This window comes from Bacillus rossius, chromosome 15, assembly GCF_032445375.1.
Source record: "Bacillus rossius redtenbacheri isolate Brsri chromosome 15, Brsri_v3, whole genome shotgun sequence".
Lineage (NCBI taxonomy): Eukaryota > Metazoa > Arthropoda > Insecta > Phasmatodea > Bacillidae > Bacillus > Bacillus rossius.
The window spans coordinates 34017634-34045131 of NC_086342.1; the positions used below are offsets into that span (position 1 = coordinate 34017634).

Below are 27498 nucleotides of genomic sequence, written 5' to 3' on the forward strand. Positions count from 1 at the left end.
AGACTTTGTCAGCACTGCTGGCGCCTACATCACACCGGGACCCCTCGAAACACCCAGTGAACCCGTGGTCCGGTGGAGGCCTATCCAACCTCTGCCAGCTGTCCAGGCTAGTATCGGAGCTGTGTCGTCGCTCACCACGTCGACTCCGCATATAGGGCTAGGGAACCCTAGTCTGTGTCAGGAGGGGATTGCGGGGATGGGAGGGTATCGCGGTGCGTGTGATCAAGGCTCGACGTCTGCGCCAGAGCAAATGCTCGACCCCGCCGATTGTAGCTCTCCCTGCGGCAATCGCAACACAATTGTGCGGCGTTAAAAAAAATGTGAGCGAGTCTTTCAGATTTCTCCAGAGATTTGTATCATTTAACCTCGGTAACGATCATTTGCATGTTTAGGGACCGGAAAAATTTGTGGGTTGAATGACATCTAGGATTAACTTTATAGTTCTACGTACACTCGGTCAAATGTCACCTTCTCATTGGCTGCCGTCTTGCGAAGGTGTCCCAATGTAGCGGCCTGTTATTCGACACAGCTTCGGTTGAGTGTTTTCTCATTGGCCCAGTCATCCGGGTGAGTTGTGAGCCAATAACAGAGGCAGCACTGAGGTGCATCTATTTGAATTTTAGGCTGTCGTGAAATGAATCCGCGGATTTTTCCGGTCTCTATTTATATGTTCTCATGTTGCAAATACACTTACAACTAGGGGCATGCGTATTTCGCGAAAAGATTCTGAGACTAGCTGGAAGTTAAAACACTGTAGTATCGTCTGTGTTCCGTGATTTGGTGAATTTCTTCCAGGTCCATGTCTACTGTTACAACACCAATCACAGTGATGCAATGCAGAATCAAACGCGTCCTGAGTGGCTCGGTCAAAAAGGGTAACGACTTGTCTCGCAGACGACCGCCAATCACAAGGGAGAAACCGTTGTTGCGGGTACCTATACCTTGTTGCAGTCTAATGAGCGCTCAGATTTTTTTCGCGAAAAATGCCTACCCCTACTTATAACTAAGGATACCTGTTTTTCGCGATTTCATTTCATGTCAAGGTATTTCACAAAACACTGTAGCTTTTTCTAAGAGTCATGGCAAATTGTGAGGGTGCAGCAGTACGGTGACCACATTCTCATTGGCCCCGTCAAGAGCGGGACGACACCTCTCACCGACCTCAGCCAATAACCACAGGAGAAAATCTACAGTATTTTGTGAAATACCTTGACACGAAATACAGGTGTCCCTACTTATAACACGAAACTCGGACACGAAATTTAACGTTGGTTTCTTAGAATAATGCCGAGAGTATTGAATACACGCGAAAGGTGTTTTCAACTACATTTACGAAAGTGAATCACACGTAGTTTCTGACGTTGACTATAGATTAATTTGATTAACAAACTGAAATTTTAAACTATGCACTTATATGGCTCCGATAAATGTGCAAAAAGACTTGAACAAATACTAAACCCTGGCTTTAGTATTGATTTTTGGCATGGAATGTAATTAAAGTACCGCCCATCATTTTAAAATTAATTAATAGAAAATCATTTTAAGTTTCCCTTTGCCTTTGTGAACTTTGGTTCTCGTCATCTGCCACAGATGGCAGCACTGTGGTTGTTACACATTTCCGTTCCCTGACTTCCGCTGCAGTCACGAAATTACTCCTACCAAAATGCCGTACACCGAGCTGAGATGTTACACATCAAAAATAATAATAATAAACTCCCGTCACGGAATTTAGAAGTGAAACTTCACAGTAAAATTAAAATGTTAGGTTGCTATAAAATTTGAAACACGCACAGTCGTGCGTTTAAAATAGGCATGTATTTACTAGTGTCTAGACATGTCTTCAATGGAATCTAAGAATGAACTAATATATTGATGACAGCGGGAATAAGGATACATAAACCTATTGAAAATATATATACAAATTATCACAACTCTAATGCTAACACCGGAGCCAGCCTCAGAGTTGAGAGTTTATAATTGCGAAATACGAGTTGTATAATTATGAGAAATTCTGTAAACATTTTTACAAAAGTATTGGAAAGTATACGAAATCATGCGCTGCTACAGACATCTGTCATCGACTGAAAATTTGTTTCAATTCAAAAATTATTTCAACCCCGTGCCAAGGAGCAATATTAGTTACAAACTTTTCACACGTGAACTTTGTTACCTACTCACTTCCGTTTCCCTGTGGTTCTGATATTACTTTACCAGCCAAAAAAGTTTCACTTCAATAATAATGGAGAAGCGATTGTCTAGAGCAGGGTTTCTCGAGCTCAGAGCCGTTGGACCTCTGTGGGTGTCAATCTGAAATAAAGTCTATTCAAATTTATGTGTTTAGCCCTTGGATCTATAGGCTGTCTATAAAAGAATGTCCTCGTTTCAATGGTATATTATAGGAGTTTAATTTAGAATATTTAAAATAAATATACATCAAATTGAAGGTAAACTAACCTAGTTTTTTTTTTTTTTTTCAAATGTTCAATTTGCGCATCTTTAGTTCTACGACACACATTCAACCTAAGTCCAATTCTTCCCACACTTTGCCAACATGACCGGAGTAATGGAAGAAAAAGCCTCTTAAATTCTGTCTCAACTGTGGCAAATCATTTGGCAGAGGCGGAACGTAGACACGAACTTTCGTAAAGCCCCAAAGGAAAAAAAAATCGCATGGTTGTCAGGTGAACGTGGAGGCCAGCAAAAATGAGCTCTGCCGTCTCGACCATTAACGACCAATCCAACGGTCAGGTACTTTGGCGTTCAACGATTCTGGTGCAAACAGATTACAATGGGGAGGGGCTCCATCCTGTTGCCAAATAAAGTTTACAAGTTTGCCCTTTACTAATTGGAGTAGGAGAAATTCCTTCGCGTTGCAAGAGAGAAAAAAACAAAGCAGTATTCACGTACGCACTTATCAAAAACTGCAGGTCCATGACTAAAAATTAGTGGAAAATTGCGGAGGGGGTATACAACACACAAAAATAATATATAGAACATGTATATGTTACTTCTAATTATTTCAAAAAAATTATTTTTCTGCAGCAATAAAATTCCTGAATTCCTGCGGTTGTAGAACATAATCCAGATGATCAGTGTCCCATCAGAAATACTTCATTATTTACAATAGAAATGTTCTTCAGCTCAGTCTTCATTTGTTTAACTCAGTCTTCATAATCTGTAAAAAAAAAATTGTAAATGTGACAGAAATATTCATATGAAATCACAGATATTTGTAAATTTTTACATTTCCGTGAAAACAACTGTATCACTTAAAAACAGTGTTCGTAATAATACTGGGTTCGGACTCTAACCCGAGAATTTATGCTTTGCGTTTTCACAGTACCTCCAATAGTTAAATTTACTTCTGAACTTTTCCCTTTAATAGGTTTCCAGTAATAACCGCGCACATAATAAGCATGATTCAACAATGGTAACGTATTTCATAAGTTAAAGTATCTTTCTTGTACTATTTCTTGGCAACTGGTTTTTTAAAGGAATCTTTTGTGAAAATTCAGCAATTTTTTTTACCGTGCGTTAGTCGTATGGATGTTGTAGCGATGAAACTGCAGCTGTGGTAGTTAGGTGTAATTCAGACTCACCCTTAGAGACCTGAAAAATTCGCGAGTTCATTTCGCGATAGACTGGCATCCAAAAAAAAAAAGTATACCTTCGTACAGCTTCTGCGATTGGCCTACATTTTATCTGGGGAACTTCGCGTCAATGGAAAAACCTAAACCAAGAAAGTGCCGAATCATGGACAAATTGGTTGAGACGTCTCACGAATCAGCAGCCAATGAACAGGTGTCATTTCCTCGAGTTTGTTAAGTACTGTGGAGTCTATCCTAGAGGTCAATGAACCCGCGATTTTTTCCCGGTCTCTACTCACCCTGTGTGTAGGTCTGCATGAACACGAGTTCAATGACCACTGGGTGACGGGTGTTTCGGCGAGTTTCGGGCGGCGGCGGGAGGGAAGGAGTTTAAACGGGGGTTTCCGGAGGCGGCCAGGAATAGCGCGCGACGCCGCGGGGGCGACGGCCCCCTACTCCCCCCCCCCCCCAGGGGGCGAGCACGCGCGCCGGGACGCCAGACGTCGGCAGTCAACGAGCTGTGCTGCAGAGCCTACCCACGCTCCCTCCAATCAGGTACGAGCGTCGCCGCTTATATTCTTCCAAAGGCATTCATACAATGGGCGATTTTTGATTCAATACAATCTCTTGGACACACGCCATTGCCGTTTTAAGCTTTTTGTCATGGAAAAAATTGGTTGTCTGTAAAGTCGGTTTCCAGACGATAGTTTAACGTTACAGCGTCATAACAAAACATTGATGAAATGATTGCATACTTTTATGAATAAAATTGAATCATTTTTATTGAATTGTCACTATTTTGTATGGATACAAAGAAGGAGTGAAATGAAATCTACAATTTAATTGATAAATTTACTTTATTTGCACTCATTAATTCAAATATGTTTATTACTTTAACGAAGAGATTATTTTAACTATAACTTTTATAGATGTTTGCTATTTAACTTCTTCCAATCTGTGTTATTCTGTTAAGGATAGGACGATGATAGGAAAAGTAGGAAACGAATGGGAGTGTTCCAAGTTTAATGTGCCTCGAAAAAGTCAAATCGATGGTTGTTCCAATCGAGTGGAAGAGAGATAGATGCGGCGCAAGCGTACAATGAGCGTAACGTGACACAGCATAACGGGACAATGTGCGTTACGGGACACTTTTTCGTGCGTGCAGCCGGCGTTCATCGATTTATTAGACGTTGTCACGTCAAAAAGAATTCTTGAACTAAAATTAAGAAATTAAAATTGAAAAATTAAACCCCTGGAGAACAAGCTTGAATCAGCTGATGTCAAACAGATAAACCCAACGGTAAAACTAAAGGTACAAAGGTCAACGCAATGATGACAGCACAGACGAACACATTCAAACTTAAATATCGGACAGCACAAGAAGTCTGTAGAATGAATTTAGTCATGGAAAAAAAATATATAACACAGTGGGCTAACACCAACGAGACAGTTTCAACTATAACAGTACATTCAGACAGACAACAAAACCCGGACAACGCAGAAAATATACGAACACAACGATGAAGATAGATATTACGGTCAACACAACGACGACAACACAGACGAACACAGTAGGTATCGTAAGACAAAACTGTTGTGACGTTTTTGGAACTGGCATCTTTTTTTATGACAATTCCTTCCACGGAATTCTTGTGCTGTCTGATATTTAAGTTTGAAAGCGTTCGTCCGTGCTGTCGTTTTTGTGTTTCCTTAATACCTGTTTAGCTACATCGTTGGGTTTATCTGTTTGACATAGCTGATTTAGGCTTGTTCTCTGGGGGTTTAGGCTTTCAATTTTTAGTTCTTATTTTGCTTTATTGAATTTTTTCCATGACAAACAGTGAAAAACTGCAATGGCATTTGTCCAAGAAATTGTATTAAATAATTGCTTAATTATACTGTGGATATAGAACTGCGTAATTCATTGATTAATAAGACGATGTCACGTAAAAAAACCCGAAGATGCACGATCGGGCGTTTGACTTCTCTCGTCTGTGAAAAGAAGGCTTCCATATGACACGGCCACACCCCGTGACGAACAGTGCAGGACTGCAGTGGCGTGTGTCCAAGCAGGCGGCGGCGATGGGCAGCCGCTACGCCGGCGCGCCGCGGATAGTGACCGTGTCCGGGGGCGGCGGGGGCAGTGGGGGCGGCGTGCACTGCTGCTGCTGCACCTGCTGCACCTGCGTGCATCTGCAGTTCCTCAAGACCGGGCCCGGGGTCGCCAAGCTGGTCGAGGTGGTGAGTGCACAGCTGCCAGCTGCATCTTCTTCAACATTTCCTTTAGGAAACCAGTTGCCGACAAGACGTTTGTTATAACTAGAGACCTTAAAAATTCCCGGATTAATTTCGTAAAATGCTACAATTCAAATAATTATGCCTCAGTGTTGCTTCTGCCATTGGTTTCACTGTTAATCTGGAGTAATGAGGGCCAATTAGTAGAGACCTGCAAAATTCGCAGTTTCGATGGCCTTCAGGATAGACTCCACATACCCCTGTACACTCGGGCAAATAACGCAAGTTCATTGGCTGCCGACTTGTAAGTCGTCTCAGCTGGTTTGTCTGTGATTCGATCCTTCTTTGGTTGAGGGTTTATAACTGGTTGAGATTCGTCCAGATGAACAGTAAGCCAATAGAAAAATTATATTAGAGATATATGTGTTTGAATTCTAACCTACCACCGAATGAATACGCGAATTTTGCAGGTCTCTAGAGACCCGGAAAATTCGCGGGTTCAATGACCTCCAGGATAGACTCCAATATCCTCTACACACTCGGGCAAATGCCAACTGTTCATTAGCTGTTGACTTGTGAGTCGTCTCGACTGGGTTACCTGTGATTCGACACTTCTATGAGTGAGGGTCTCTAATTGGCCCTCAGTCCTCCAGATTAACAGTGAAACCAATGACAGAAGCAGCACTGAGGTATAATTATTTGAATTTTAGCATAACGCGAAATACAGGTGTCCCTACCAATTAGAGACCCTCACTCACAGAAGTGTCGAATCACAGGCTGCCCAGTCGAGACGACTCACAAGTCAACAGCTAATGAACAGTTGGCATTTGCCCGAGTGTGTAGAGGATTATGGAGTCTATCCTGGAGGTCATTGAACCCACGAATTTTTCCACTCCCTTGTGATAAGCACTACACAAAATAAAACTCTAGCACAGCAACCTATGGGTACGATGGAAATAAATTTAACACTATTCCATTGTTTATCATGGCTAATAAAGCCTTCGGAAAATTAATTATGTTTCGCGAAATTTTACGATCCCTATAAATAACTGATATGTAGGTATAGGAGAAAATTCACTGTTTCGATGGCCTTCAGGATTGACTGCACAGTCCTCTGTACAACAGGGAAAATAACGCCAGTTCATTGGCTCCTGACTAGCGAGTCATCTCAACTGGTTGGCCTGGGATTCCCTACTTCTTTGGTTGAGGGTTTATAATTGGTTCATAGTCATCCAGATGAACAGTGATCCAGTAGTAAAAGAAGCTTAAGGTATGTGTATTTGAATTTTCTCCTATCGCTGAATATATTTACGACTTTCTCCGGTATTTACTGATATGTTAGCATGCAGAGTTATTTTTTTTTGCAAATGTAATTGAAATAACAATGCAAAATTACAGATATTTGTACATAAGTGCATTTATAAGAAAGCAACTCTATATCGCTTCAAAAAGAAATTCTCGGTAATACTGGGTTTGGATTCTCGCCCGGGCATTTATTTTTGTGTTGTCCTAGTACCTACACTAGTTAAATTATTTGTATACCGTTCTTGAATAGCTTTCCAATATAACTGCGCACACTAATACGCACTTTAGAAACAAAATAATGTCAAATTGTTGAATTTTTGATGGTTTTAAATTTTATGGTTGAATAAAATATCAATGAAAATTCAAAATTATGCGCCAATTTCAGTAGGAATGGCAATAAATATTTAGAATTGTTTCCATAAAATTATTTCATATATACAAAAATAACCATAGCAATATTTTGTACATATATTTGCATAAATGTTCTTGTAGTGATACATACTTAGAGACCGGAATAATTCGTGGATTCAGTGATATCAAGGATAACATCCATTATTCTCTGATTTTTTTTTAAGCTAACCCACACGTATACACTGAGTAGCTTTTGATTCGATGCTTCTTTGGTTGATAGTCTCCCATTGGTCCAAAGAGCTTCAGTCAAAAATAGCGAGCCAATAGAAGAATGGGCAGAATGGTAGGCCTACACGTATTTGAATTTCAGTGTATCACGAAATGAATCAGTGTATTTTATTCCCCCATTGTCCCAGAGAGCTCCAGTTAAAAATAGCGAGCCAATAGAAGAATCGGCAGAATGGTAGGCCTACACGTATTTGAATTTCAGCGTGTCACGAAATGAAACAGCGTATTTTAATCCCCCATTGTCCCAGAGAGCTGCAGTTAAAAATAGCGAGCCAATAGAAGAATCGGCAGAATGGTAGGCCTACACGTATTTTAATTTCAGCGTATCACGAAATGAATCAGCGTATTTTAGTCCCCCATTGGTCCAGAGAGTTCCAGTTAAAAATAACGAGCTAATAGAATAATCAGCAGAATGGTACATGAATTTGAATTTCAGCGTATCACGAAATTAATCAGCGATCTTTAGTCCCCCATTGTCCCAGAGAGCTCCAGTTAAAAATAGCGAGCCATTAGAAGAATCGGCAGAATGGTAGGCCTACGCGTAATTGAATTTCAGCGTATTTTAGTCCCCCATTGTCCCTGAGAGTCCCAGATAAAATTAGTGAGCCAATAGAAGAATCGGCAGAATGGTAGGCCTACACGTATTTGAATTTCAGCGTGTCACGAAATGAATCAGCGTATTTTAGTCCCCCATCGTCCCAGAGAGCTCCAGTTAAAAATAGCGAGCCAATAGAAGAATCGGCAGAATGGTAGGCCTACACGTATTTGAATTTCAGCGTATCACGAAATTAATCAGCGATCTTTAGTCCCCCATTGTCCCAGAGAGCTGCAGTTAAAAATAGCGAGCCAATAGAAGAATCGGCAGAATGGTAGGCCTACACGTATTTGAATTTCAGCGTGTCACGAAATGAAACAGCGTATTTTAATCCCCCATTGTCCCAGAGAGCTGCAGTTAAAAATAGCGAGCCAATAGAAGAATCGGCAGAATGGTAGGCCTACACGTATTTGAATTTCAGCGTATCACGAAATTAATCAGCGATCTTTAGTCCCCCATTGTCCCAGAGAGCTGCAGTTAAAAATAGCGAGCCAATAGAAGAATCGGCAGAATGGTAGGCCTACACGTATTTGAATTTCAGCGTGTCACGAAATGAATCAGCGTATTTTAGTCCCCCATCGTCCCAGAGAGCTGCAATTAAAAATAGCGAGCCAATAGAAGAATCGGCAGAATGGTAGGCCTACACGTATTTTAATTTCAGCGTGTCACGAAATGAATCAGCGTATTTTAGTCCCCCATTGTCCCAGAGAGCTCCAGTTAAAAATAGCGAGCCAATAGAAGAATCGTCAGAATGGTAGACCTACACGTATTTGAATTTCAGCTTGTCACGAATTAATCAGCGTATTTTAGTCCCCCAATGTCCCAGAGAGCTGCAGTTAAAAATAACGAGCCAATAGAAGAAACAGCAGAATGGTACACGTAGGGCCTATTTTAATTTCAGCGTATCACGAAATGAATCAGTGATTTTTTTTCCGCGGTCTCTATACATACCACTGCTTAGCAACCTGTTTCCAAAGGCATCTCTAATGTACAGAAACCTGTAAAATTCGCGGATTCATTTCGCGATAGGATAGAGTCCAAATACTTTGGACATTATTTTGCTTCAGTGATTGGGCCACAGTTTATCTGAAGGACTCTGGGCCAATGATAAATCTTTAACAAAAGAATTAGCGAATCACGATCATTCCAGTGAACAGGTGTGACGAGTCGGTAACCAATCAGCAGATGTAATTTGCACGAGTGCGTAGAGGATCATGGAGTCTATCCTTTAGGGATTTGAAATCGCGAATTTTGCAGGTCCCTAGGCATCTCTAATGGAAGTAGGGGACAGAACCGGTGCTGGGTTGAGCGCAGGTGCTGGCGGGGCTGTGCCAGAGCATGCTGCTCAACTACGGGTTGCGGCACTCGGCCGACATCGGGCCGGCCTACGACAGCTTCCTGACGGCCGCCTCTTCGTGCTTCATGACGTCAGGCATCCTGCTGGCCTGCTACCTGCTCTCCGAGAACAGCTACCGCCTGGTGCGGTCCTCGCTCTTCGTGAGTTACAAGTCATACTCCCGTGGCTAGAGACCTGCACAATTCGCGGGTTCGATGGCCTTCAGGATAGACTGCACATACCCCGACTGTACACTCGGGCAAATAGCGCAAATTCATTGGCTGCCGACTTGTAAGTCGTCTCAGCTGGTTTGTCTGTGATTCGATCCTTCTTTGGTTGAGGGTTTATAACTGGTTGAGATTCGTCCAGATGAACAGTAAGCCAATAGTAAAATTATCTAAGAGGTGTATGTGTTTGAATTCTAGCCTATCACCGAATGAATCCGCGAATTTTGCAGGTCTCTACGTGGTATTAACCTTAAAAATTGACCTTAAATCTGTGCTTGTTTCGTAAAAAAGGTGAAGTCCAAAATCATAGTTTTGAGAAAAACGCGATTGAAAAATATCAGGTTTCTTGAAATCAGTTTTTTTTGACGTGATGTCTTATAAATCGATGAACGCCGGCTGCACGCACGAAAAAGCATGACTCATTCTCACATTCCGCCTGAGCCGAGCGTGCAAGAACCGGCCAACCACCGTGCGAGTAAATCTTCTATAATATCAAACAGGTTAAGGCGGGCTTCTTAACTAATTGTTCGTGAGTATATTTAAACAAATTATTTAAATTAAATTTGCCATAACTGTAAATAATATTTGAAAATTAAAAAGTATGAGTAGTATATAATAGGGCATCCGGGGACATGGCGCCGGCGCGTGGATTGCGATTGTCGGTCCGCCATCTTGGATTGTGACGTCACGGCGGCAAAAATTCCTCAAAATTCCTCAAAAATGACTCAAAATGACTCAATAATTCCCGTTTTAAGAAAAAATTTCCCGTTTTCGAGGGAAAAATCCCGTTTCGAGGGAACATTTCCCGTTTTATTCCTTAAAAATACCAGCATCTATAAATGTCCATATGTAGGCTTAAGCATCCATGTCTACAGCCTCAGATAAGCCTCTGACGTCATCATGGATGATGATGTCACCGTTGCAATTTTCGTTACGGTCGCCATCTTTAAAATCTTTATTTATTATCCGATTATAATGAAAAAAATTTTAAATAATAAAAATTAAAAAAATATATATTTAAAAAACAAACTTTTACGACACGGAGCTCGGAGTCCTCGGTTCAAACCCGACGAGGGCAAAAAAAATAAAAATGACGACCTCCCCCGCGGTGGTTACTGGCATACTGACTCCCACCACTTTTTTAAAACCATATATATCGTCACCTAGTATGATGTCATGTCCACCATCTTGTCATCGATGCTGGAAGCCATCATCTTGTTATCGTCTGCTAGAGTGCGCTGACGCCATGTTAGTTGAATTCTCACCCGCTAGAGTGCAGTAATCATTTATTATTGATGTGATACCCGCCATCTTGAAATTTGGCCGCCATCTTGGAATCGTGTAATTATTTAGCTAGAGATTCGGGAAAAAGTTCAAAATTCATTAAATAAATTTGTAATCTATATAATGATTGATTATATCGACTAAGGTCCTTGGTTCGATCCCTGGCCGATACAAAACAACTTTAATATTTTAAAAAAGTACCACTAAAGTGGCAGGTTTGAGAAAATAAAAAACACCGCAAGTTCTTTTAAAAAAACTTTTATTACACAAATTCTACACTACTATAAGTAAAAAAAAATACACAGACAAATTACTAAAGTATTGTGGATTCCTTGATTCAAACAGTCTTCTTGTTGTATGGACCAAGTCTTTTACATGTTCGTAAATGTCTATTCAGTTTATCAGGTCGACATATTGGTACACCACAATTTTCGCACAAAGACGAATTAATGACTTCATTAAAAAGACACTGATATATTTCGTTTCGTTGTGCACTTTGAATATTTGCCAATGTTTTGTTACAAAATATACAGCTTGATTCCGATGAATGTACAGCCAGTCTAACACAATTCCTGAGGTGCCGTTTTAATCTTCCATATTGTACAAACTTGCTTAAACACATGTTGCACTGATATTTAATGCCTTCAGAGTTATTACTACAATTGTGTATTACATAATCCCGTAATTTCAAGTTTTTGATCTTCTCACAGTACGTGCAGTCGTGTGATGGAACACCACTGGACGCTCCTTCCTTCATCAATGGCACTGGAATTGTTGACAACCATTGTAACACTGCTGACATGTTAACTTCTGAAGCCGTTGAGGTCTGCTCTGCAGAAGATGTAGCACGCGTCGAAATCTCCTGCTGTGCTGAGAGAGCAGGTGTAGCTGTAGACATCGTTGTCATCGTGCTCTGCACTGATGATGGTAGACGTTCGAGCCAGGTTGGTGTAGATAGTGGTAATGATGCCATCGAGTTCTCGAGAATAGCTAGATACCGCTCTTAGCCGATTAGCCTTACCGCCCTGGGTCCCCACGGGCGTGGATGCGGATACGCCGCATACGCAACCGGGAAGAGCGTTAGAGCTTTTGGCTATGCAAAGAGACTGAGGCTACCAATCCCAGCTTATGCACCACCTCCGGCCCCCTACTCCACTCAGCTCACCAGCAAGATTGATGCTCCCTTAGCCCTCTGGAGTTGTCATCACTTCTGGCGCTTACCCCAGTCTCCCGCCTCACACTGGGACTCCTCAATCACCCAGCGAATCCGCGGTCCGGTGGAGGTCTACCCAACCTCTTCCAGCTGCCCAGGCTGGTAACCGGAGCTGTCCTCGTCGCTCACAACGTCAGCACGTCAAAGGACTAGGGAACCCTGATACCTGCCCCTAAAGCACTCGGGGCACCACTCCCAAGTACGAGTCCTTCCCAACAAGAATCCTGGGCCTTAGAGGAAACCTCAGCGGGGCACCATTCAAACATGGTGGATTCTCCCCGTACTACGACCAACTTTTGGTCTCGTCGGCAGACTGTTCGCCGGTAGCTTGACCAGACCATCACACTTCAGAGTGCAGCCACGAGGTGTCCGCGTCGCCTCGGAAAACCCTCCGACCCGCCGTACCTCGGCCCGACGGGTTTACAGCCGGTTAAGGCCCGTATGCGACTGCACTCGTCCGGCGACCGCCGTCTGCCCCAGCTGGAAAATGGCAACTACAGTGCCCGGGCAGGAGGCACCTGGGGGTTGCCTCAGTACCTCCACCGACTACAAGGCTAAAGGCTAACCTCGCCGTGCAGTTTACAGCCCGTTTTTAGGCCCGGTCGCCCGACACCATAACCACCATACCCAGTCGAACTCCTTTACCATAGGGCCTAATCCATTCACTATGGGGCCCTTTGGGACCGATGCACCGAGGCTCGGCCGTCGAACCCCCCGGAAAGGTTTCTATCGCATCTGCTGTTGCCCGCAGATTCAGCCCTTTCACCATTTCCGGTCTCATACATGCAATTGAGGATGCACTGAGGCAGAGTTAGACCCGGCAGCGCCCTCTTTAGTTAGAGAGGTGCTATGACTAGAGGTTGGGGAACCCTCCCAACTTAGTCACCACGATCCTCCCCCAACAGTGGTGCCAACGTGGAGTCAGAGGGTTGCGACTTGATGTGGAGAAGCTATATAATCGCATCACACACCCTTTCCGCGGGCTTGATGGCTCATGTTTCGGATACTAGAACCGGCAACAGTTCCGACACCTCAGACGACAATCACCTTCCTGATCGGTGTGTGGAAACCTCAGAGCAGGCAGAGGAGACCTCAGGGTTGCCTGAATCTCCTCACCGACTGCAAGGCTAAAGGGGAAACCTCGCCGTGCAGTTTACAGCCCGTTTTTAGGCCCGGTCACCTGCTCTGCAGCGCCACTGCCAGATAGGTCAAACCCACTCCCACCTCAAACCCACTCCCACCACTATGTTTAACAGACTACTTCACATAATCGGAATTGTAAATGGGAGTATTCACTGTCTTGAATGCGCAAATCTTCACTTGTCCTCGAAGCTCGAACGGAAATGGTTTACCATATACGCAGTTCAACCATAAATTATATTTTAAAGATCCGTACGTTGCTACTTCCTCACTAAGCTGATTTTTTTTATGAATTTTTGAATTCTTTCCGAATTTATAGCTAAATAATTACGAAATTCTAAGAGGAGGGTCAAATGTTAAGATGGCAATAAACAAATACGGCACGCTAGCGGGTAAAAAATAAAATAACATGATGGTAGCACCGTCTAGCAGACGAAAACAATTTGTCGGATTCAAAATGGCATCCTCCAGCAGACAGAAACAAGATGACGGACATGATGTCATACTAGCTGAAAAAAAAAAATATATATATATATATCTACCTTGGCATTGCTGGTGGGAGACAGTCGGTCGGTGGCTTCCATGGAGGAAAGATCCATCGCCACTATTATGCTCTCGTCGGGTTCGAACCAAAGACTCCATGACTTAAGTGCGTTTTTAATTAAGATTTTATTAAAATATTTTTATTTTTAATTTTTCAATTTTTTCCCGATTTTCTAGTTGAATAATTACGGATTTTCAAAATGGCGGCTGCGTATCAGAATAAAATATGACGGAAATTTTTTATCAATATTTTATTTATTAATTCTTTATTTCTAATTTTTCCCGATTTCCAAGCATAAAAGATACATATTTTGAAATTAAAACAGTTATGTAACAATTGAAAATAGCGGCCATTAAGCGACTTTGTGGACATTTCTATCCTATTACTTTTTGAAGATTAAAATGGGAAATTTTCTCTGAAAATGGGTTTTCCCTCCTCGAATTAAAGATTTTTTTTTTAATTTTTGGTGAAATATTTTTTCTTAAAAAATGTACATTTTGGTGGATTTTGGTGAAGTTTTGACATATTTTCAATAATTTTGAGTTATTTTTTGGCAATTATTGGCCAGTTTTGAAGGTCAAGGGTAAATATTAATGTTAAAGGTTGTAACGTTACAATCCAAGATGGCGGACGGCTCCATGGGTCCACACCCTGAACCTTACCACTATATGCACGTTTGTATACTATTCCCCGTGTTAGACATAGTGATATCGGGTAACATACTGTTACGAACGCAGACAGGACCACGACACGCGCCAAGTTCGGAGCTGGCTGGCGGCCCTGCACGTCCATTGACGTAAGGCATGCCACGCGTATTGTTGCACTCCTCAGTCTCTCCTGATGACTAGGGGTAACTAGTGGATCTTTGGTTTCAGAAGGCCAAAATAATGATTTTGTCTAGACATCAGTTCCTCTGTTTTTATTTGACTTTTGATTATTTTCACATTAAATTTTATAAATTGATTAACCAAAATATATATAAAATGGATTTAAAATCACATTATTAAAAGAATGGGCCGGCCCTTATAAGACAATTAAATAATTTTTTATCATAATTTAAATAAAATTCGTAACAATAAACTGAGTCGCAATCCCACTATCTTTTAAGTCCTGATGAAAATTGCTGGCTGTCTGATCGTCGTGATTCAATGCTAGTCCGAAAAAGTATTTAAAAACTGAAGGGCTGGCGGTTTGAAGATTGTTGGACGAAATGGAACAGTTGACGGGACGTCAGATGGTCTTAGTCATCCGGCCCGTTGATACTGATCTGGTCCTTGGAATGTGTCAGGTTCTTTTAAACTGGTCCGGTACTAGTACCCTGGTCCGGTACTTTTACCCTGTCTGTGAACAGATCCGGAACACATATGTTCAGGACTGATTCACAGACAGTTGGTGAAATAGGCAGAAAATGAATTCTAGTCACGATGATCGTCAAAATTCACCAAACAGGGTGATGTCTTCCAGGATCTGCCCGTCTGACCCGTCACGGACGTTTCACGATTTAAAAAAAAATATATATTATTTATGATGACTATAACATGAGTACTCGAGCTAGATCTACACGGACTGACTAACGCCTAAACACTACCGTTGTGGGAATCATCCCTTGTCTAGTTGATCACATCTTAAAAGGGAAACGGCGAGGCTCCTGTTGACGTAGATACGAAGTGGTCAGTCCAGAATTGCGGCACGCAGTAAATTTGGGGCGGCAGACACTCGTAATTAAAAGGCGACATTAAAGAAAAGGGGGAGGCTTCGGCTTTCGGACCGAAAGGTTCCGAAGATTACAGAGAGGCTTTTCGAGGAAAGCTGACTTCGATATCTTGACGTTGGTGGTACCGGCCGATGTCAGCGCGACCTACTGAGGTGTGGCTGAACTGAGTAGAGGTCGACTCACACGAGACGAATGCTAGCAGCATGGGGCTTAGGGAGCTGACTAAGCCAGCGCTCTGGTGGCCTGGGAAGGAACTACTGGGTACTGGTGGCTGCGGGAGACGCCAGAGGGCAGGCGTTCAGCAGGCGTTCAAACACCCAGGGAAGTGATTCGCAAAACTACCGCTAGGGTGCATGAGCAATATATTTTTGAGGTTGGAGTCGTGGCCTTGGGACACGCCGACCCTGGCCGGGGTTAGTGGCCGGTCACTGCACTGAGCCGGGTCCCCAGGAAAATTTGGAGAGGGCGAGAGGTGTGGAGACTGCTGTGGCGGTGGGAAAACGTCTCTACTGCGCCCGAAGACATGACTGTACGTTGGTGAAGATGATTCGAGATCATGTCTAGAAGTGCTCGCGTCAGGCGAGGTCTTAGAAGTAGCCTGCCCTGAGAGCTTGCAGAACATAGCAGTTCTCGTCACGGGAATAAAAGGATTTTCAGTCTGACTCGCAAAAGACTCGGCAAAAATCAGATCTAGGTTTGGGAAAACTTGGGGAGACAGGTCTGACAAAGGTTGAATGGGAGTGTACAGGAGGAGTAACACGTTTAAGTTCTTGCAGCAAAATAACTCGTGACATTCATTAATTCTTAAAAAAAAAAAAATTAAAATTTTGCCAAAAATACTAGTTGGCACAGTATCTGGCCTGATTACAAGGGTCGTCGTTACCCCCTTCCCCGCGCCACACCCGGTGCATCACCCTGCCACGGCGCCATTTTCTATCGCTGAACGGCCTTGGGAATTCCGCGGGTCGCCCCATGACGTAGCGAGAATGGACGCCGCCCTTCTGGACGTTTTGGGCGTCGGGTAGGCCCAGGATGATGCGACTCGTCACAGCTGCTCTCGTCGGTTCGAGAAAGGGCGCCTCATGTACTTAAGCAGCGACGCTTGCCTCCACGGATCCCGAGCGAAGGGAAGCTCAACATTGGCGAAGAGAACAATTGACCCACCACCCACCCCCCACCCAATCACGAGAGTGGCATGATATGGAGTTCGACTGGATCGTGAGAGTGCGGCGACTGAGTGGCATGAGACTGTGTGTGTGGACAGGCACGAGGCAAGGGTTGAACCTCTGTTGAGCCTAGCTCCAGCGAGGAGAGGAGTGTGAACTGTGGAACTTGATTGACATTGAGTGACCTGAGAATAAACTTTTTAAGTGCTGTTGACTTGTAATATGACATTTATAAGTACAAATATTTATTAATTTAAATATTAGTTATTAATAAAACTGTAATAAAACCTAATTGGGCTATCAATTACGAATCGTAAAAATATTTATTTATTCGGGCAGGTTTTTTGTATGTAGACATTTTTCATAGTGGGGATGATTAATAAACTCAATGGCAGGTAACGGGAAAAATAATATTTAAAAAATATTTTGAGTTGTAATAATTCTTAGCACTGACCAAGGATAGAATCATTGATAGAATCAAGGACGGAAATATATATATTCAATCATTACATAAATAATTGATTTCTTTATGATTTTTGGCATTTTTCTGAATTTCTGGATTAATAATTACATAGTTCAAAATGGCAGCCAATATGGAATCCGCGTCTTACTGGAGGCTGATAGTTAGAATTCAAGATTCTTTCAGGATTTTTCAACATATTTAATAAAATTAATATTTTTAACCTAAAAATAACATTTTTTTGGATCGACCATGGTTCTAACCAAGCATAGAAATCGATCATATCAATCAATATATTAGTGATTGAATTTTTTAATGGTCAAGATTGTGACCTCCAACAGACGAAAACAGCATGGCTGTTGTAATGTCAGAATATAAGATGGCAGAAGATGTTCTATCCTAACGAAAAGTGCAAGGTTTGGGGAGTGGGATATTCGATTATAAGATGGCGGAGTTTAGGATCTCGGAATTCAAAATTCTGGACGTGCTGTTATTCAAAATAGCCACCGAGATTCCGAAAGTCATTCTGGATGGCCGCCGTGATGTCGCAATCCAAGATGGTGGATCCGCTCACCCTGCAGTCTGTTCCCGGATCGGCCAAATAATACTACTGATGTGGTTTCGTCGCATGCACGGATGCACCGCTTCGTCGATGTTGATTGCAGGAAGTGATGTTCAACGCCGTGGCGTCCTTCCTGTACCTCTCCGCGGCCTCGTACATGGGGTACACCGTGAACCTGTTCCTGTGGCCCAAGTACCTCATCACGCCCTACTACCAGGTGTACCCCGCCATGACCGCCGTTTATGTGAGTACTATGTATGTATGTACGTATGTTTACACGAAATGTTGTGGCAGCATTGTCTCCGCAAATGTTAGTGTCATTTTACACCTACACGGGTGGGTGTATGTTTACTTTGATCCTCAAGTGAAAATACCATCAGAAATGTGATTATTTAAATTATTTGGTAAACACTGAAAACATTTTTCTGCACTTTTACATAAGATTAAGCCAGTTGCAGAGAAATAGTTTGTAATACTTTAAGTAAGATATTTTAACTTTGTACAACACATGGCTGTGTTTATTTTAGCATATAGACTATGAAGTACGTTTTTCGATATAATATTGAGTATTTCTTACGAAAATTGCCGCATAATTTTATATTTTGATTGTTTATATTTTTATTAAATAATTATATTGATTATAGATTTATGTATTGTTACGAAATATGTGGGGAGTACTGGGTTCGTAAGTGATAACACAATTAAGTTTTTAAAATAAATTTTATTACACTTTAATTAGTTACTAATACTAATATTAATAATAAATAATTTTACTTAAAAATGTCCGATCACCAATCAATGGCACTAGTAAATGTTTGTTCTCAAGTCACTCGATGTCTGTCAAGTTCCGCAGTTCGCACTCCTCACTGGAGCTAGGCTCAACAGTGGTACGCCCCTTGCCACGCGACTGCACAAACACAAAGTCTCGCGCCACTCAGTCGCACTCTCTCGATCCCGTCGCTCCACGTCGCGCCACTCTCGAGGGGGATCTCTCACCCTCTTCGCCGATGTCGCACTTACCTTACACTCGCGGAACTGTCCGAAGTCTAGGAACTAGCTCAGTCCTGTCGCGGGACTCGTCGTGAGACTGGCGTCTCTGCTTAAGTACTTGTGGCTCCCTTCTCGAACTGACGAGAGCAGCTGTGACGAGTCGCGGCATCCCGGAACATCGAGAAAGGCGGTGTTTATTCGCACTACTCCGCGCGGCGACCCGCGGAATTCCCAAGGTCGCTAAGCGATACATAAGGGTGCCAAGGGAGGACGATGCGTGGGCAGGACGATCCTTGTAATTCGGCTAGGCGCGCAAAGCATGCCTTACGTCAGTGGACGGCAGAAAATTACAAACAATTGTGGCTTGTACTATAACTCTCTCCTTGCTCAACAAATGAAATCACAAGCTTGCAAAAGCTGTTTTTTGTAAAAAAAATTATTAGTTAAATACATTAAAATTACTCTAGATTAAACATAAAATGGTTTTATGGTGTTGTCTTTAAATCAGGTCTGTGATTATTAAAAAACGAAATATTACTTTACGCCCTTAATTAAGTACGCACACGAAAAGGTGTTATTCAAACAAATAAGAAAACAATTTGTTTCTAATAAAGGGATAACAACAAAACATAGACATCTGGTCTCAGTTCTGTAAAACACCACACCTCAGTACGAAGTTTAGTCTCGAGCATTTTCCACGTGATAAGAAATAAGCTATTACAAATTTATATTTTCCAGCGTGAGTCCCTAATTTTATTTTCATGCAAGGCTCGTTTCCCTGCCTCATTTTGAATCAGGAACCAGCACACTGGTTTAATATCTGGAGTTTTGAATGTTACTGTATAGCACGATAGCTAAATGTTTAGTACCACTTCATTCATGCCAGAATGCTATATCAGGTATCAGCTAACACCTGATATCCTGTGCTATAACCTGCCATATTTTCTACTTACATAACAAACCCGTATTATAAGCCCTCTAAATAAAACCTAGAACTTCAGTCTAAAACAATTTTAAATGTATTTTTTATACGAGTAGTACGCATATATTGCTGTTTTCAAATACCTCCTTAAAATAAAATATAGACTATAGGATGCTTGAAAAGTGAATGTTAAAGTTAGAACTGTTTCTTTTATCTTCCCAATAGTTGCAAGTATCCTTACAAAATCGCCGCTGTAAACTTTCATGAAAGGCAACATTGTGGCGTTTGAAGGGTTTCTTGCGCTATCCTTACTAATATTATAAATGCGAAAGTAACTCTGTCTGTCTGTTTGTTTGTTACCTTTTCCCGGCTGAACGGCTGAACGGATCGTAATGAAATTTGGCAAGGAGATAGATTATATCCTGGGGATGTACATAGGCTATCTTTTGTCTAAAAAAATAAATTTTAAACGGGTTTAAAAAATTATATCCCAATTTTATGTAATGTGTATCATAGATATACAAACTGTTAGTGTCATTCCTCTATGTCTGCCGAGCAATAGCTTTCAAGCCATTACGTTACGTTTTGCTATTGTAAGGAACTAAGTAGAGAGTAAGAAAAAAATAAAGATCTTGACAATTTGTAGTGTCGCCATATTTGTTTCAATTTTCAATACCGTTTTTGTATATTACAATTTAAATTGCAGAAAAAAATCATGTTTCATAGACACATAAATAGTGAGTGTGTGTCATTTCTCTATGTCCATGAGGTCTCGCCGCGTCAATTTTCTCCTTGGGGCGAACCCGTCGGCTTAATTAAATAAACAGCTTTTATCGTTGAATGCTTTCATAATTTATTTCATGAAAATCTGCTCTCATAAAAAAGTTAGTTTTATAGACATTCAATAGGTGTCTCTCTCTCTCTCTCTCTCTCTCTCTCTCTCTCTCTCTCTCTCTGAAGATCAATTTATGAATCGTTACAAATTTATTTCCTTTATTTTTTTAGTTTGATTTGATACAATATGATTTCTTAAAAATTAATTTCTACCCCTTCCTATTTTCATTTCCACATTACGAAGTTTCACTTCTTCCACGCGGAGGGACTCCACGCACTATTTTTGCATGCAATTAAAAACTATTTTTTAATGATGCCAAAGAAGTATAACTTTTCATGCGCGTACTTAAGTACACGAACCCATTTTTATTTATTTAATTTCTTCTATATATTTTCCCCCCTACCTAGGGCACTCATAATTCTTTTAAATTTCACGTGTATGTTTTCAATGTCATTCGAGTTGTACAATTTTTTTTGTCAAATTGGTCATTATTTATACTTTGTTTCATTTTGGAAACATACGTATTTTAGGTATTATGACAAATAAAAAAATTAGTTTCACTAACATTCTTAGGTTTTTATTGTGTGGATAGTTTCAAGTTTAATATTATGTAGGTACCCTACATAAATTCTTAAACTTATAAATTTCTTCGAAATTTATTCATAGGTTGGTAGAGCCTACTAATATTTTCTATTTGTCAATATTGTTATTTTTTTCACAGTACCTACTTACTTGCAAGGAGTTTGGTTTAGTGTTTATAATTTATCTGCAGAGCGCCAAGAGTCTTAGGGCTGCTGAAACCGAAGACCAGAAATATTTATCAATTATGTAATATATTGTTGAAAAATTTGAATTTTACTATTTCAGGAAAGTTGATTTTTTTTTATAAATTAGAATAGTTACGTGTAATTGCCATCTTCCTTTATTTCATATTAAACATTATGTTTGGTTGAGTGTGAAATAATTGTATTTATGTATGTTTTAATTTCATTTAATTTCTTATATATATATATATATTCTTACCTACCTAACTACTTCTATTAAATTTCAGGCGGATGTTAACATTATCATTCCAGTTGTATAAATTTTTTTGTCAAATTAGTTGTTATTTATACTATTTGTTTCATTTTGGACTATGTTTTTTTTTTTTTTACTTAATTCAAAGATTTTTGGTGTGTACAGGGAGTGATATCTCTATTAATTTATATACTCCTTTGGATAAGCGGAATATTGCCACCACAGTTTTACATATAAACAAATCCTACAAATGTTTTAAACATTATGACAAATAAAAATAGATTCACAAACATCCTTAGTTTTTTTTGGTGTGTACAGTTTGAAGTTTAATATTATGTATGTACGTAAATTCTTAAACATACAGTAATTTAATAATTTATTTATATAATTATTCATAGATAGGTAATAAGCTTTCTATTTGTCAATATTGTTATTATGGTAGATAGGAGTACAGTAAATGCCTACATTCTTATATTCCTTTATATCTCTTTCGATTTGGAGTGTTTCCAAGCCATTCGGGGTCCTCAACATCACCCCGTTCCACACCAGGTGGTTAAAACCCCAAAATTTCGAAAGCTTAAAAAATTTTAAAAATCTATCTCTTTCGATTTTAAGTGTTTTCGAGCCATTCGGGGTCCTCGAACTCCTCGCCCCCCTCTGGGAACAAAGCCCCAAAATTTCGAAAATTTCAGGAACTTCAAATATCTATTCTTTCGAGATGGAGTGTTCCTAACCATTCGAGGTCCTGAACACCCACTTTCCGCAAAAGTGAAAGCCCAAAAATTTCGAAATATAAGAATATATATAATTGGATGTTGGCATGTATGACGTCGATAAACTCTTACACCGTTTGACCGATCGCCATGAAAGTTGGCACATCGAAGTGTTTTTATCATGGAGAAGGTTTTTATGCTAATCATTTTTTTTTTAACTCGCCGCTAGATGGCGCTATAGCGCATCAACCTCTAAACCTTTCAACCGATCGCCATGGGTAGAGACACGACAAATTCGCGAATTCATTTCGCGATAGGCTAAAATACAAATAATTATACCTCAGTGCCGCCTCTGCTATTGGCTCACAACTTACCTGGATGACTCTGGGCCAATGAGAAACACTCAACCAAAGCTTTATCGAATCACAGGCTGCTACGTTGGGACGTCTCACAAGACAGCAGCCAATGAGTGGGTGACATTTGACCGAGTGTACATAGAACTATTGAGTTCATCCTACAGGTCATTGAACCCGCGAATTTTTCCAGTCCCTAGCCATGGGTAAACAGATAACCATAGGTCACAGATACACAAACAGTAATTATGTGTAATTTCTTAATGTCCACCACACTGGACATATCGCTATCCATTTTGCTGTAACTCGCGGACAATATATCACTCGGTGTTCAGCCCGGGCAAAGCCGGGTACTGCAGCTAGTATTTTAATATAACTGTGACAACAGCTTGATTTTTGACCAGCCAAAATTTATTTACGACGTTTTACGATTATGTATTACTGTTAAATTATTACATTTAAGATGTAAAATTTGAGAATCACCAGAAAACAAAACGAGTAAAAGGTTTGCAAACGCTGACAAATGTCTTCTGAAAAATCCTTATTCATTTATTCACCTGGTTGCGCAAATCTCAAAAGAATTCTGAAATTCTTTCCTGGCTAGTTTGGTAGCTTCTCGCGAAATACAAACTTAGAAAGAAAAGTATCTTTCAGTTAATAACTGCGTCGTTGAAAGACAAGTTCTTACTATTCGGAAACAGTATCCTATGTATTTAAGTGTGAAAACGATTGTATTACTTTATGTAAAACACAAGAATTTTTTACGTATATGCTAAATCAGTGATGCCAAATGGCGACCCGCAGCATCTTTTCTTATGGCCCTCCTAGAGAGATTTTTAACCAAGAAATATTATTAGATCCTAAATCGTGTGCTAGCCATTTTTTTCACACGTTTATAGAATCTGTAGTCAGCAGACACGCTTGGGGAAAACATAATATTTTCAAATAAATACTCGAAAATAGATATTAATTATATTCTTGTATTATTTATATTTTTTAATGATAATTTTTTCATACACCTATTTATACTTATTTTTTTATTTTTTTAATACTTTTTTTTAAAGACTTACTGTTCGTTTGTTCATCACATGTCATTATTTTATTAATAAGTCATTGCACTGTTTTTTTTTATAAAAACAACAAACATTTTCATGTAAACTTACATATATATGTTAATTTGTACTTTTACACTAAAAAAATAATGTTATTATCCGGGCATTTAAGCTTTGTGTTTACTCAGTAACTTCATTAACATAAAGTTATTTGTGAACTGTTCCTTTAATAGCTTTCCAGTATTAACTGCGCACATTAATAAGCATAACGAAACAAAATAAGGTCAAATTGTAGATTATTCAATTACCTTTTCACAGTTTAAAAAAAATACTATTTTTGAATGAAACATAAATTAAAATACAAAATTATGCGTCAATTTTCGTAAGTAATTTACAGTTTTATATAGAAAATCGTATTTAACATATGCAACATGTGTTGTACAAAAGTTACTTATAAAGTTATTTCTTGGCCACTAGTTTCCAAAGCCATTATGGGTAAAGTACAGTTTTTTTTCTGTGTGTACAATATGTATATCACATAAAGTATTGTTGAAGAAATTGCAGTATTAGTTGATGTATGTCTGGCCCCAAGAATTCGTTTCGGAAATGATTTCTGATCCTCAGAGAGCTGAATCGTAAGTAAGGTGTGCAATGACTTGATGTAATCTTTGGGACATACGCCATTGCTGAGCACATGTAAGTCTGTAGAAGAAAACTACAAAAAACCAAAAGACAAAAACACAAATTTAGCAAAAAAATTGCTGTTTTCAACAGGATATAAACACCACATAATATTCCATAACAGGAACATGGTCAACAAACAATGAAAACAAAGAAAAATGGACTAAAAGAACGACAAAACCCCCACAAATGATGACAGCACAACATTATTAAACCCAAAAAAATGTCAGCAAAACAGTTGAAACGAGACAAAAGCACGACAAAACGAAAAGGCGAAACAAACACAATAGTTTTCCAAAACAGAAGAGAAAGAAAAAAAAACCACAAATGATGACAGCACAAAATTATTAAACCCAAAAAAAAATTCAGCAAAACAGTTGAAACGAGACAAAAACACGAAAAAACGAAAAGACGAAACAAAAACACAATAGTTTTCCAAAACAGAAACAAGCACTCCCATTGCACAAAAATCTTTCAAAGATAATCAGTAGAGACCGGAAAAATTCGCGGATTCATTTCACGACAGCCTGAAATACAAATAGTTATACCTCAGTGCTGCCTCTGCTATTGGCTCACAACTCACCTGGACGACTCTGGGCCAGTGAGAAACACTCAACCAAAGCTGTATCGAATCACAGGCCGCTACGTTGGGACACCTCCACAAGACAGCAGCCAATGAGAGGGTGACATTTAACCGAGTGTACGTAGAACTATAAAGTCCATCCTAGAGGTCATTGAACCCGCGAATTTTTCCGGTCGCTAATAACAATTAGAGCCACGGAATTTTCGCGCATTCATATAGTCGCAAGCTAGAATGCAAACCTCCACACTGTCACACTGTGTTCATGATTTGACCCAGGGCCGCAACTAGGGGGGAGCAAGCGGGGCATACGCCCCGGGCGCAAAGCTGTGTGGGGGCGCCGAAATCGCTTGCATTGTAATTCCTTCCTACTACAACTGGTAACTGGTAAAAAGGTTTTTTAACTTGCACATGCCAGGAATGTCTAATCTGATTTACAATATAACGTCTCAACATATTTAATGAACGAGTCTAGTGATTATACGGACTAATTTATGGACATAGTGGGTTCATGCATGAAAGTTACAGTAGCACAGAAACTGTTACATGTAGGTATGGAAAATGCTTAAATAGCACCATTTTTCTGTGGGAGAGCCCCCGGACCCCCCGCTTTATTGGTGTGGTATGTGCAAAAATAATTGGGGGGGGGGGGGGGGCATGAATCCATTCATGCCCCGGGTGCCAGAAACTCTAGTTGCGGCCCTGATTGGACCGCAGTTATCTGGACACGCCCCTCTACGACCGTGAGCCAACGATGTCCAGCTAAGCGAATCAGGTAGTGCCAAATAACAAGGATAAAAATGTTCTCGCTAAGAAATCAACCAATGGGAAAGTAAACATGGGTCGAGCACACCTATAACTTTGAATTCTATCCTGAGGTCAGAGGAATCCGCGAAATTTCCGGGACTCTAATAAGGTGTGCAATGTTTCAGATATTCGGCTACGTGCTGGGCGCCGTGCACGCGTACGACGCCTACGTCAACTACCGGCACATCAGGGGCCATCGATGAGGCTCGCGGCGTCCCTGGGAGAAGCTCAGAGGGGTCGTTACCACAACGCCGAACGTATAATAGCGCCTAATACCTAGAGACAGGAAAAATTCGCGAATTCATTTCGCGATAGGCTGCTCTGCTATTGGCTCACAACTCACCTGGATGACTCTGGGCCAATGACAAACACCCAATCAAAGCTGTATCGAATCACAAGCTGCTACGATGGGACGTCTCACAAGACAGTAGCCAATGAGTGGGTGACATTTGACCGAGTGTACGTAGAACTATGGAGTTCATCATATAGGTCATTGAACCCGCGAATTTTTCCGGTCTCTACTAATATCATAACGCCGAATGCCAAATTGACCTATACGCCGACAGCTAGACAACTGCTGTGTACCACAACGCCGAAATACAGTAACGCCGAAAAATATTGCTGAGATGAGGGGGGGGGGGGGGGGGCGGCACAGGAGCAAAATGAAAAACAACTGAATAAATTTTTGTGCTAACCTTACCTAACCTAACCTTTGTGGCAGTCCTGCAATGACATTTTTCGGCGTTAATGTATTTCGGCGTTGTGGTAATTCGGCGTTGTGGTACACAGCAGTTTTCTAGCTGTCAGCGTTGTAGTCAATTTGGCATTCGGCGTTATGGTTTTCGGCGTTATTGTACGTTCGGCGTTGTGGTGCGTCCCCGGCTCGGCTCCAGAGCCGTCCGGCCTCAGCTGCTGACGTCACGCGAGAAGACACGCTGCATTTATCAAACCGCTCGTACTTCTTCACAGATGCCAAACAGTAGGAAGCGCAAATTTTTACAGCCCCCTTTTTTATGTGTCTTTGATGAGTTTAAAAAAAATAACTTATTGTGCCAAACTATCTGAAATACTCAATAAAACAAATGTGATTTTGTTTAAAGTTTTTTTCCTGGTGTTTTTACCTACGAGATATTTACTGGTATGCTAACAGAAAAAAAGATGTTACGCTATGAATGAAAGATGAAACAAGTAATTTTTTTTAGTTTCAATTGCCGTAAGCAGTGTGAAATATATATTTTTTTTACATGGATTGTACAACAAATACATACATTAAAATTTAAACGTTTTATAAGAAAATCAATTATGACATTTTTTTACGTGACGTCTAATAAATCGATGAACGCCGGCTGCACGCACGAAAAAGTGTCCCGTAACGCACATTTTCCCCTTTACGCTGTGTCCCGTTACGCTCATTGTACGCTTGCGCCGCATCTATCTCTCTTCCACTCGATTGGAACAACCATCGATTTGACTTTTTCGAGGCACATTAAACTTGAAACACTCCCATTCGTTTCCTACTTTTCCTATCATCTTCCTATCCT

General features: G+C 40.6%; 1 protein-coding gene across 1 annotated transcript; it reads left to right on the forward strand.

Moving 5' to 3' along the window:
* Positions 1-4091: 4091 nt before the first annotated feature.
* On the forward strand, positions 4092-27056 carry LOC134539679 (protein singles bar). Its single transcript, XM_063381871.1, has 5 exons — positions 4092-4142; positions 5661-5828; positions 9676-9858; positions 18111-18251; positions 26083-27056. Exons 2-5 carry the CDS (start codon positions 5670-5672, stop codon positions 26158-26160), a joined length of 561 nt encoding a protein of 186 aa, XP_063237941.1. The 5' UTR covers positions 4092-4142; positions 5661-5669; the 3' UTR covers positions 26161-27056.
* The last annotated feature ends 442 nt before the right edge of the window (positions 27057-27498 follow it).